The sequence below is a fragment of the Odocoileus virginianus genome, chromosome 27 (genome assembly GCF_023699985.2).
Source record: "Odocoileus virginianus isolate 20LAN1187 ecotype Illinois chromosome 27, Ovbor_1.2, whole genome shotgun sequence".
Classification (NCBI taxonomy): domain Eukaryota; kingdom Metazoa; phylum Chordata; class Mammalia; order Artiodactyla; family Cervidae; genus Odocoileus; species Odocoileus virginianus.
The window spans coordinates 45,200,742-45,214,036 of NC_069700.1; the positions used below are offsets into that span (position 1 = coordinate 45,200,742).

At 42.7% G+C, this 13,295-nt stretch overlaps 1 protein-coding gene across 2 annotated transcripts; it reads right to left on the reverse strand.

Moving 5' to 3' along the window:
• Positions 1 to 398: 398 nt before the first annotated feature.
• ZSCAN9 (zinc finger and SCAN domain containing 9) lies at positions 399 to 9,980 on the reverse strand. Of its 2 annotated transcripts, XM_020890186.2 has the most exons (5): positions 7,987 to 9,980; positions 7,638 to 7,785; positions 5,469 to 5,555; positions 3,445 to 4,108; positions 399 to 1,143 (listed from the first exon to the last, which is right to left on the reverse strand). In XM_020890186.2, exons 1-4 carry the CDS (start codon positions 8,404 to 8,406, stop codon positions 3,492 to 3,494), a joined length of 1,272 nt encoding a protein of 423 aa, XP_020745845.2. In that variant the 5' UTR covers positions 8,407 to 9,980; the 3' UTR covers positions 399 to 1,143; positions 3,445 to 3,491. The 2 variants fall into 2 exon arrangements, with proteins under 2 accessions (XP_020745845.2, XP_020745867.2); XM_020890208.2 differs by lacking the exon at positions 5,469 to 5,555.
• Positions 9,981 to 13,295: the final 3,315 nt, after the last annotated feature.

Below are 13,295 nucleotides of genomic sequence, written 5' to 3' on the forward strand. Positions count from 1 at the left end.
TAAGTTTATAAGAAATGTGCTTCCTCACCTGGCACCTCAAACTATGCAAGTCCTTACTTTATCTGTGCATAAGAAGTATTTCCTGGGCCCATCCCCTAACCACAATAAAAACCAGGGCCACTAGCTCTTACCCTCCTTTTGCACTGGTGGTGGTGGTTTAGTCCTAAGTCTTGTCTGCCTCTTGTGATACCATGAACTGTTATTTCCTTCTCCAGGAAGCTCCTTATTTGAGCTTACCTGGCTGTCTGCAATGCAGGAGACCTGGGCTTGATCCCTGGGTTGAGAAGATCCCCTGGAGAAAGAAATGGCAACCCACTCCAGTATTCTTGCCTAGAGAATTTCATGGACAGGGAAGCCTGGTGGCTACATCCTTGGGGTCACAAAGAGTCGGACACAACTGAGTAACTAACACTTTAATATACCTGATAGAGAGCAAAATTTCAAATTCTGTCTTGGAAGTTCCAGTCTCAGCTCTCTTAACCTGTGACATCCTTTGCACCATTCAAGTCAATTCTGGACCAGCTTGGGTGCTGCCCTACTCTCCCCGAAAAGTTCCTTGATGAGAATAAAACATTTTTCATTCATTCTTCAGAGCATCATCCCTAGTAACTGGAAGGGGGATTCATACCACCTCTATACAATAAGCACACTCACAGCTCAAAGAGAGGTAACACAAAGTGAAAGGGTCATGTAGTCCTCCATCTACCCCCGTTACCATGTTGACAGTCTGATGCATATATCCCCTACATGATCAAATCTTGACATATCCATAAGCATTCTGGACCATTCTGGATATGTTCCTAGGCCAATCTTCCTTCCTTCTACTGACAGATGTCCACTGTCTGAACTTTTCTTCCCTTATCCCACATACGTGTTCTGTGTCTGGCCATAATTTCTTCTTTTGGCCCCTGGCATCACAGATTTCATCTTTCTCATGCCCTCCTCAAATTATTCCCTCTTCATATACTTTTCAGATACACACCAACTTCATATTCTTGCATTTCATTTGGAAGATTTTCTCCCTCCTAACAGGTCCCTTCTTTTCATTGGATTATTATTTCAGATGGAAAACTCAGCAGTTCCAAAGAAAATATAGGGTCATACAGGACGGTATGTAGAACACTGCAAGCATTCACCAGGATCCTAAGTGTGAAAAAAAAAATGGACACAAGATCAGATTAGAACATCAGCAGACAACTCCAGACCTAAGCAACACAACAGAAAGGAAAGATTCAGGAGATTTAAGATGGTGGTTTTTAAAGCATCTTATGGATGATGATCCAATGCTCTGATGTCTCATGTTAATACTTAGGATACTGATGACTTTTTGTAATGCTGAAGATGGGATGGGAGAGCACTAAGGGAATTTCAGGTGACTGAGCTTAAATGAGGAAATCTAAGAATACAAATATGAAGCATGACACTGTAAACAGTGGGATTTGGAGTCAAAAGTCAAGGGTTTAATTGAAAAGACCTGATGTAAGATGTTAACATTAGGGGAAGATGGGTGAAGGGTACATGAGAACTCTATCTTTACAACTTTTGTGGGGGGAGGGCAGTGACATGCTGCACAGCTTGTGGGATATTAGTTCCGTGACCATGGACTGAATGGGGGCCATGGCAGTGAAAGCCCCGGGTCCTAACCACTGGACTGCCAGGAAACTCCCTCTTTGCAACTTTTTTTATAGTCTAAAATTATTCCATAAGTTAAAAGTTTACTAAAATTAAAGACCAAAGGTTAAGCCTTGGCTCTAAGGTTTGGATCTTCTGAATCTTCAATTCCTCATCTGTAAAACAGGATAATAATATTCATTTCCCTGTGTGGTTGTTGGGAGAAGCAACTGTGGTGAAGTAAATGGAAGCACTCTGAGAACAGCAAAGTGCCCAGCCAACGCTGGTCAGTGATCCAAGGGAGGATCACGCAGGTGTCAGAGGGAAGCAGTAGGCAGAAATAGTGTTTACTATGTGGGTACTGGTCACAGAGAACACCAAAGACCCCTCTATTGTAAAACATCAGCAGCACTCTATGTGATCTTTAGGAATTAAACACAGATACAGGTCGTCCTAGCAGGTTGGCTGTGGCACTGCCATTTATTAATACATTTTTAGAAAAGGTTAACAGTCATCTCAAAGAGAATAAATAAGAGGGAAGGGGCTAGTAAGAAACAGGAAAGGGCAAAGGAACCAAAGAGAAAGCAGCACCTTCAAAACCCCAAACCTTCCTTTTATGGATGTCCCCAGATAAAAACACCAACATCCGCTGGATCATCAAAAAAGCAAGAGTTCCAAAAAAAAACATCTACTTCTGCTTTACTGACTATGCCAAAGCCTTTGAGTGTGTGGATCACAACAAACTGGAAAATTCTTTGAGATGGGAATACCAGACCACTTGATCTGCCTCCTGAGAAATCTGTATGCAGATCAAGAAGCAACAGTTAGAACTGGACATGGAACAACAGACTGGTTCCAAATTAGGAAAGGAGTAGGTCAAGGCTGTATATTGTCACCCTGATTATTTAACTTATATATATGCAGAGTACATCATGCAAATGCTGGGCTGAATGAAGCACAAGCTGGAATCAAGATTGCCGGGAGCAATAGCAATAACCTCAGATATGCAGATAACACCACACTGATGGCACAAAGTGAAGAACCAAAGAGCCTCTTGATGAAAGTAAAAGAGGAGAGGGAAAAAGTTGGCTTAATACTCAACATTCAGAAAACTAAGATTATGGCATCTGGTCCCATCACTTCATGGCAGATAGTTGGGGAAACAATGGAAACAGTGACAGACTATATTTCTGGGCTCCAAAATCACTGCAGATGGTGATTGCAGCCCTAAAATTAAAAGATGCTTGCTCCTTGGAAGAAAAGTTATGACAAATCTAGACAGTATATTAAAAAGCAGAGACATTACTTTGCTGACAAAGGTCCGTCTAGTCAAAGCTATGGTTTTTCCAGTAGTCATGTATGGATGTGAGAGTCAGACTCTAAAGAAAGCTGGGTGCTGAAGAATTGATGCTTTTGAACTGTGGTGTTGGAGAAAACTCTTGAGAGTCCCTTGGACTGCAAGGAGATCCAACCACTCCATCCTAAAGGAAATCAGTCCTGAATATTCATTGGAAGGACTGATGCTGAAGCTGAAACCCCAATACTTTGGGCACCTGATGTGAAGAACTGACTCATTTGAAAATATCCTGACTCTGGGAAAAACTGAACGGGGGAGAAGGGGATGACAGATGATGAGATGGTTGGAATGGCATCACCAACTCAATGGACATGAGTTTGAGTAAACTCTGGGAGTTGGTGATGGACAGGGAGGCCTAGCGTGCTGCAGTCCATGGGGTTGCAAAGAGTCAGACACGACTGAGCAACTGAATTGAACTGAGACCAAAACACATTTTGTAGAGACAGGAAGAAAGGTGTTTTCTAGTCTTTACGTACCCCACGTGACTTGGTGAGTGATCCGGAAAACTTGCACACAGCTTGGATTAGACCAGCTCAGCCACCAGGTGGATCTTCTGATGGCGGATGAGGTTGCAGTGGCGGTTAAAGCTTTTCCCACACTGGTTGCAATGGTGAGGGCGCTCCCCCGTGTGGCTTCTCTGATGCTCGATGAGGAATGAACGCCGACTGTAGCTCTTGTTACACTGGCTGCACCGATATGGCTTTTCTCCCTTGTGGATTCTCTGATGCTGGATGAGACCGGCACTCTGGCTGAAGGCCTTTCCACACTCCTTACAGTGGTACCGTTTCTGAATATTGTGGATTCCTCTGTGATTAAAAAGACCCGAACTCCGACTGAAGGTTTTCCCACACTCATTACACTCATAGGGTCTTTCTCCAGTGTGAACTCTTTGATGTCGAACCAGACCCGAGCTCTGAGCAAAGCTCTTTCCACATTCCTCACATCTGTGTGGTCCGCTTCCTACAGGGTTTCCCCAGTGCCTCTCTACCCCACCCTTATGTTCACTGACTTCCCCATGTCGGGGCCCCTGCTGTGATTCCTCCCAGGTCTGTCCATAAGACACCTTCCCACATGGTTCCACTCTCTTAAGACAATGTTTCCTTAGCACCAACTCTCTGTCCTCAGCCTGGGCCATTCCACCTGAAACAAAAAAAAGACCAGATAAATGTCACTTGTTCCCTGAGCCTAGTGATGAATGGGTTGCTATGTGAACAGAAATGCAAGGTGCTGCTGCCGCTTGTTCTTTTTAATCTTTGTATTTATTTGGCTGCAGGGGTCTTAGTTGTTGCACATGAGATCTTTGATCTTCATTGTGGCATGCAGAATCTTTTTTTTTTTTTGAGCTGTGGCATATGAACTCTTAGCTGCTGCATATGGGATCTAGTTCCCTGACCAGAGATCAAACCCAGGTCCCTGCACTGGGAGCACAGAATCTTAGCCACTGGACCACCAAGGAAGTCCCAAGTGAGGTACTTCTATCCTGATGTCGCAGAGTAGGAAGGAGGTTACAAACTGAGGGGCCAGTGTGGACACCTTCTTCTAGGTAACGAGGGAAGTTTGCCCTCTTTGGCAAAATGCAGCGAGGTACCCCTCACATGGATGGGGCCTGAAGAAAATTTTTTTACATTCTTCACAAGAAGAGAATGGTCAGGATCAGAGTGGCTTCTCTGGAGTCTTCCCTGAGAATTCCCTCCACACTGTGATGCAGGGAGCCTCAAAGTGACCCTTTCTAAAGAAAGTTATTTTGTGTAGACCTCCATTCATGTGGTCATTTATGGAAAAAGTGCTGAGCTTCTCCTATTCTAGGTGCTGTAGGAAGTACTTTATGTCTTTCTAATCTGTAATCATCCTGGGTGCACCGCCAGGACAAAGCCTCAGCTCTAGTGCGTCTCTCTTCCTGGAAACTCTGACCTCAGAGCTCATTCTCTCACTTCCTTGAAGCTTTTGCTCAATTCTCACCTTCTCAATTCTTCCACTTAAAACTATACTCTGTGCGCCCCATCCATAGCAGTCAAATTCCCTGTATGCTCTTCTATTTGTGCTTTAACAAATTATATAATCTTATTTGCAAGCTTATTATTTGTCTCTGCCTTGCTACATACAATCTTACCTTCATGGGAACAAGATCTTTCTGGTTTATTCCCTGAGAATCATGGCTGGTGCACAGTGGTGGCTCAATAAATACTTGTTGAATATTTAGAGAAAGGATTAAAATCAATGTTACTACTATGGCCTGAACTGACAGACCCAGGGGCTGGTGCTGAGGCAAATGCTGTTCCATAGGACTGGTTCACGTTGGACAATAGTCAACCAACCTAATTAGACCGCCTCTATTTAGATGAGTTGAAGGTGAGGATGGAGAAGGGCTGCTGTGGAATCCTTAGGATGTCTTGGGTTCCCCAGTGGTGTGATCACCACTTTGCAACTCAGAAAAACCCAAAACATTGGACTCTTTCTCCGACATGTAACTGCACTGTCCCTCACACTCCTGGATAGGTACCTCTAAGGACTCCTCTGGGATGAGACCACTGTTCTCCACTTCCTTTTAGCTGGGAGGTGACAACAGGTTTGCAAAACAGAAATGTGTCTGCAGAGAAGAAATGGGTCACAAGTGAGGCCAGTACTGTCCTTTTGCTCAAACTTTACATTTACATCTGAAATGTACAAGGGGACTGGGTAGAATATAAAAGCCAAGACATTTCCCACTTTTTAATAATTATCATTTATACAGTGTTCCATGAGTTACGAAGCACTTTCATGTATATTATCAAACTAACCACAAAACCTGTTCATGTTAGTATCCCACTTCTTAAAAGAACTAAAGATATACAAAGGAGTCTGTCTATAGTTAGACAGACTATATTTAGAAAGAAATCTGAAACACACTGCAATTTGACAAGAGTAGTTACTCCTGGGGAGTTGGACTTGGAGGATAACTTTTTTACTGTGTAAACTTGTGTGTTTTGGGGATTCTTTACTATCTGTATGCATTTTAAAAGAAACTCAAATTCAGTGATATAAAGTAACTTTAAATGTTGCTTGGCTAAAAAACTGAAGAGCTGGAACTTGGATTTGGTCCTTGTAATCTCAAGTACTTCCCACATTGCTTTTACAAAATGGGCTTTTCCTGAACGTACAACACACATGTGCACTGACAGTGCTGGAGGGAGCACTCTCTGCTCTGTAGAAGCCCTCTGGATACTCTCCTGGAGCCACTGTAGATGCTTAACACATATTAGTTGAATGAATGAATGACCAGATGGATGGATGGATAGATGGATGAAGGACCTACTCAGATGTGCTGTGGAAGAAGGATTCTCAGCATCGTTCTAGATGCAGGCTTGGAAAGTAGAAGAAAGTTAAAAATGGCTGAAAAATGAGAAGTCCAAATTCATGGGGAGAGGAAGAAGAAAGTAACAAAGGAAATGACTGGAAAGATGCCCATTAAGGAGGAGGATGAAACCGAAGGAATTTTAGTAAGATGAGGTCATGGGAGTCAGAGGAAGGTCTGCAGTGGGCACTCATCAAATATAGTTTTAATTTAAATTAAGAGATGTGTTCCAAAATCATAACTGTGTGATTGCTAGGGTAAATGAAATAAATAGAAGCTGGAAACAGAGCGACAAGCGAAGTTGTAGCTTTGATACACATGGGGTAATGTGAAAGTGAAAACAGGAGACCTCTGCTGTGGATAGATTACCAGAAGGGTAAGAAAAAGGCAGTAAGAGGCTGTGATGTTATATGTGAGGAATTAGACTGAATTTGGAGCCAATTGTGCAGGGAGAGTTAGAATGGGAAGGCAACTGACTCAGCCTCAAGTACCCAGGTCTATACCCACTCGTGCCCAGTGCTGACACCACTAAGATTACACACAAAAAAATGGCAAGGTCTATTCCGTTGGATTCTCTCATCCGGTCTGCCACCTACTAAGTATACCTCATATCTTTTGACTGCAAATGTAAACCCAAATCAACAAGGGTGGCCCTGGTAATTTCTGATAACAGTTAATACATTAAGCATAATGTGTGCCACATGCTTTTCACAAATTGTATTCAATGTTCACAGCGACCTTTTGAGGTACATATTTGTTATTGACTGAACTGTGTCATGCCTATCCCAAATTCATCTGTTGAAGCCTTAACTGTATTTGAAGATAGGGTCTTCAGAGAGATAATTAAGGTAATTGAAGGTGGGGTCCTAATCCAATAGGACTGATGTCCTTATAATGAGAAGAAGAGATACCCGAGGGCTCTCTTGCTCTCTTTCTCCTCCTCTCTTCACACGCACGGGTAGAGAGAAATGCCCATGTGAGGACATAGCAAGAAGGCAGCTCTCTACAGTTCAGGAATAGAGATCTCACTAGAGATCAACTCTGATGGCATCCTGACCTTGAATTTCTAGCCTTCAAAACTATGAGAAAATAAACTTCTGTTGCTTAAGCCAGCCAGTCTGTGATATTCTGTTATGGCAGCCTGAGCAGACATTTTGCAGATGAAGAAACCTTGATGAACTGGTTAAGTAACCTACCCAAGTAAAAGCAGCTTCCAGAAGCTCTGAGCATTGCTGGTAGAGCATTTCTCACCCCCTGGTTCCCCAGTTCTGGTTTTTTTGTCCATCTGTGCTTGACCAGGTGGGATATGTTCAACACCAGATAAATCCTGTCCCTCACCTGTCTCTCGGATAGGGTGGGGCTCCTGAGCAGGGTCATGTGTGAGTTGGGGCTCCTTAGGCTGGGACTGAAAGGCCAGTGACATCTGTGCTTCCAGAGACACTGTCTCTTTAGAAAGGACTTCTTGTTCCTGTCTGCAGGCTACCATCTAGAAACAAAGAAACAAGATTTTTTTTAAGATATAAGATTTGACCTCTGAAGAAATTAACTGTCTAAAGAAACACTTCTCAGAAAGATACAGAAAGCAAGGTCTTATTTAATCACCAAAGTCAAGGGGATACAAAGCAGAGGACACAGAGCTCCTTGGTGACTGACACATACTCTTTCCCTGGTGAATCTCCCTTCCTACCTTGTGTTGCGGTTCATCGAGCTCTCTCTCCAGATCCTCCAGCAAAATCACTGCTTCTTCCCCACTCTCTGGACAGTGCTTCCGCATCCAGCTCTGCAGCTCCTGGGGCAGGATGGACAGGAACTGCTCCAGCACTAGCTGGTCCAGGATCTGCTCCTTTGTGCTCACATGTGGCCTCAACCACTGGTAGCAATGTTCCCGGAGTCGAGTGAGAGCCTCTCTTGGTCCAGGAGTCTCCTGGTAGCAAAGCTGTCGAAAGTGCCTTCGGGAGATCTCTCTTGCCAGTGGATTACTGCGTTTCAGTCTAGATTTCTGCATTTGGAGATGACTTTCTGCCTCCATTTTTTCTGTCAGAAGTTCTTCCCAAACCTTGGCAGCTTGCATATCCGGGCATAAAATCTCCTTGGAGTCTATATTCATCCTGACCTTGAATAGCTTAAAAGGCTCCCTCTAGCTGGAGCTGTGAGTTAGAAACACCTTTGGAAGTTCCCTCCTTTTAAGCAGTAAAAGTCATTGTTTAGGTAGAAAAATGGCAACAGTTAATGATAGAAACTTAGAATCAATTGTTATAGACCTAAACCTCTTCACTGAAAGTAGTGACTTGCTGACCAAAGAATGAAATAATGGAATAGATAAGGTCATAATGTACAAAAAGCAGGCTTTCAATTTACCCAGACCTCAGTTTTATTCTGATTCTTTTACCAAGTGTGCAATCTTGCACCAATTTCTTATCTTCTTCCAATCTTAGTTTTTTATTGTGAAAAAGAAATAGCAATAATACCTTACAGAGTTCATGGAGGAATTAGGGACCAAACAGATCACTCGGAATGGTTAAAAAGTTCAGACTCATTGTAAAAAAGTTAAATTAGAGAGAAAAAAAAAAAAAACAAAAACAAAAACGAAAACTTTGCTTCTTGTCTTGGACTAAATGAATGAACTTATTTTTACTGAAATCTTTACATGAGTTTTTAAAATTAATCTTCAAAACAACCACTAAGGACAGTTTCATTTTCACTAAATTTACAGAAAGGAAAGCTTAGGTAGACTGCAAATTCTCCGAGTTTTCCACACTGCTTTGTTGATTCTCAGAGTAACAGCCAACACTGCACAACACCCTACAACATGCTTTCAGATACAAGACCACATTTTATCCTCACAATTACCCTCTGAGGTTTGATTACAACAACTATTTCACTAGATAAGAAATGGGGGCCAAGGGAAGTTAAGGAGGTTGCTTGCAGTTAAATTATTTAACAGGACAGTCCTAGGAATCTACAGAAGCCCTAGGGAGAAGTCTGCAGGAATCAGGCCTGATTCCCAGGAGGGCTGTCTCCAAAATGTCAGGAAGTGCAGCCCAGCAGCTGAATTTCAGCGTTACCGGCCCTGGGGCAGAAATCTAGGGAATAGGAATCCAGGGTTGGGGGGTGGGGGGCCGGATAGGGAGCCCTGATCGTGTATCTTTAATCCCTAGGCTCCCCAGGGATTTATATGCACTCCAAGGTTTGGAAATCAGTGAACCATGGGAAAGGGGATTGGAAAACGTCACATTCTGCACTGGAAAACCAGTTCATTCAACGCCCCTTTATCTGCTTTTAGAACCAAAGAGTGAGAGTATTACACGCTGGCTCTCCATGAAGAAGGCTACAGAAATTCTACAAATTTGTCCTTAACTTTCTTGTACCCAAATATTTCCCCAGACTTCAGGCATTTCCTGTTCTGAGTCCTAATCCTGCTGCCGTTATTCACAGGGAAGACCCTTCGTCCCGGCAACCCTCTCCCGCGCAAGGTATTCCCAGCCCGGGAGACTGGTCGGTTCCAGGTCCCGGGGCACGACCACCGCCCGCTCCACTCCACCCTCCCCGAGCCGAGGTTCACTTTTCACACCCCTTTCTCAGCCCCACCCACTCCACCCTGGTTCTCGGGCCGTCTCTGCAGACCTGGAAAAGGCGAGGGGGTGGGGTGGGGTGTCCCGCCCCAGCACTGGGAGGAGCGCGCCGGGAACTGCGGGCCGGCGGGGAGGAAGCCAGCCCACCGCGGGGCCCACTGCGCACAGGCACTTCCGGTCGGTCTAGGATTCCGAGTCTCGTTTCCTACCTCCTGCTCGTGCCTCACCTGGAAGCAGCCCCCAATTTCCTGAGCGTCCATGTGGATATCAACGGTGAATCACATAATCAGAATGTGTCCATATGTGTGTGGACCCCAGTTAGGTTTTTAAACTGAAAACAGAGAGGAAGCACAGACCATAATTATTGAACATGTTTAAAAAAAAAAAAACATTAAAAAAAGCAATACACGAACTACAGTTTTTAAAACACCTAAGACAATGCCAAAATTAATAAAGGGTGGTAATCCCGCCTGTCCCTCTTTAGCCTCACTTCCTTGAAGTAAACAGTCAACTGCCGTTAGCTTGGAATTTTCATATATAGTTCTGATTTCTGACACATATTAGGAGATAAATGGATAGATAGGCATTAAACTATTTTACAATTAGCTTCCCCCACCCCCATCACTTACTTTAACGTTTTCATGTCATTTATCTCAGACATCTTTATGGGTCATGTTGGTCTAGCTCATTTAGTGGTTGTGTAATAGTACATCAAGCACCTGCCTCCCAGTTTATTTGTCCAGGCCCCTACGTATTGACAGAGTTCTTCTTTCCTTCCTCCACCCCTTCCCCAACAGTTGTGTCGATTTCTAGTAGTGTTGGATTGCCAAAAAGTATTGGGTTCCGAACAAATTTTTTGGCCAACCCAGTAAATACAAAATCAATTAAAAAATCAGTTAAATTAGGTTTACTGGTACAAAAGAGTGTCATTATAAGTAGTCATTCATCAATTTTATTATGCCAACCAGAACAGAGGCATTTCATCGATTAAACTATGTTTTGTTTTGTTTTAACAGGATCTCATTATTTTATCACAGCAGTAAGAATGCATCTTGCATGCTAATGGAGGTTTCATGATGGGTTTTAACTCCAAAACTGCAGCTGTATAAATTTCTTTAGTTGTTTTCCTCAATGTTGCCACCTGAAGGCATTAAATAAATTCAGGCTTCATCCCTTACTTTAACTTCTTCCAAATGTCCAATAACTGTGTAATCATTAAGAGCACCAGCATGAAGAAAATTTGCCCCAAATTCTGATCACTTTCTCCAATATACCTCATGTGCAAAGCCCTCAGCACAACTTTCCTAAAAACTATATAGTGAGAATAAATGCTCACCTTCTCTTGGGCTTTAAATATATTATTCTCTTCCATTTTTGATGCCCATCTGTAACAAGTAAACACAGTTACCATATGCTTAAATATCTCATTGACAGTTGATTAGGCTCTCTAACTGGTTTGTGTGATTTTTAAGCAGGTAAACTATAGGACTCAGGCCAATTCGAATTAGGGTCAAGTGAACAGCACGCTGGACTTCCTTAGAGTTAAATAGCTAGGAGAAAGTCTGGCTCCCGCTTTTCTGTCTGGAGGAAGATTCCCCTGTAGCAGTACCTCGATGAGTGTCCTAGGACAGAAGGGATTATTTTTTAACTTAGAATTGGGAATCTCTACTGAAAATATTTAAAACGCCACTCAGATTAGGGACAAGGAGAAACACTGATTACTTGGCTAGCGAAAACATTGAGGGTCACCTGAACCTGGAAACAGGCATATTGAGATACTGACTTTACTGTGTGTTTTATCATAAGTTCAAAAAGAAGAAGGAGAAGGAAGAGAAAATATTTGGAGGATTGGTAGCAAAGAAAGTAAGGAACTAGCTGGCAGGTGAATAGACTCAAGTGTAAAAATATTTGTGTCCCATATGAATCTTCACTAACCCACCATGTGAGAGGTTTCAGTAAGAAGTGGGGAAGCTGATCTCCCCATGTATGTCAGCAACTGCTTATTCAGCTACTTCAGGATTTGGTCAAGGAACTTTTGAACATGGTAACCTTGACTACCATGATGGAAGATGTGTGCAGACTAAAAAAAAAAAAAGGCTTTCTTTCACTAAAGCTAATCCAGACATTACCATTGTTGAGCTGCAACCACAGTATGGTGCAGTATCCCAGTAGGAACAGCCAGTCGCCTAGGGTCAAATTGATTACATTGGACTCTCTATGAATCTGCCAGCCAATGCAAGAGGCACTGGAGGGGCGGGTTCAATCCCTGGGTGGGAAAGATCTCCTGGAGGAAGAAATGGCAACCCACTTCAGTATTCTTTCTGGGAAAATCCCAGGGACAGAGGAGCCTGGTGGGCTGCAGTCCATGGGGCCTCAAAAAGTCGGACACGACTGAGTGACTGAGCACACCCTCTATGACAGAGAAAACAAAATTTTACTTCAAAGCTTTCTGTGCCATGCTTCTGTCAGTACTGACTTGATGAAAGCCCTACTCATGCCAGCCCCAAATTAGTTGGGTATTAACATGAAATGATTTCCCCTCCAATCTCTTTTTTTTTTCAATCTCTATTTTTAATTGGGTATTTGTGAATCCTTTGTTGTCCTTTAGTGATAGTTTGACAGATCCCATAGCTTTCTGGTTAATTTTCTCTATTAAAGGTCTCATCCAAATTTGTTTCTAATTTAGAATTGCATTATCTATTGAATAAGTTATAGAGCCATGGTTTCAAAGTACAAAAGTACAAAAGAGACTACATTGAAACATTTCCCTTTGATTTTTTCTCTTCTGTTGAGCTTGACAATGGTATCATTGTTCCACAGGAAAATGTTCTTATGAGAACTGAAGAACAAGGGTGGTATGTCATGATGTCTATAATTTACTATAAAATACGTCAGCAGAGAGAGAGGGTGTGAGAGAGAGCACAAATATGACAAAATGAACACTTAAAAATGTAAGTGAGTATATGGTGTTCATTATATAATCACACACAGACCTCTGGGAGTAACTATGTTTCAAAATTCAGATTTTTTAAGACTATTAAAAAAATTCCAGTTCAGTTCACCTTGAGATTTGTCTCAGATGAGTTTTACTGCCAAATTTATGAGGGATAAAAGAGTTCAGAATTGTATGGATTTTAGAACTGTGGACGGAGAAGGCAATGGCAACCCATTCCAGTGTTCTTGCCTGGAAAATCCCAGGGACGGCAGAGCCTGGTAGGCTGCTGTCTATGGGGTTGCACAGAGTCAGACATGACTGAAGCGACTTAGCAGCAGCAGCAGTAGAACTGTGGATAAGAGATGCTGGATATGTTCTAGTTAAGAAATTTTTAATAAAAATTTTCATCTTACTCCTACCTCTAGTCACTTAATTTCACTCCCTAGAAACAGCCAAAGCTCTTGATTTCTTTTGTAGATTTTCAAAGAT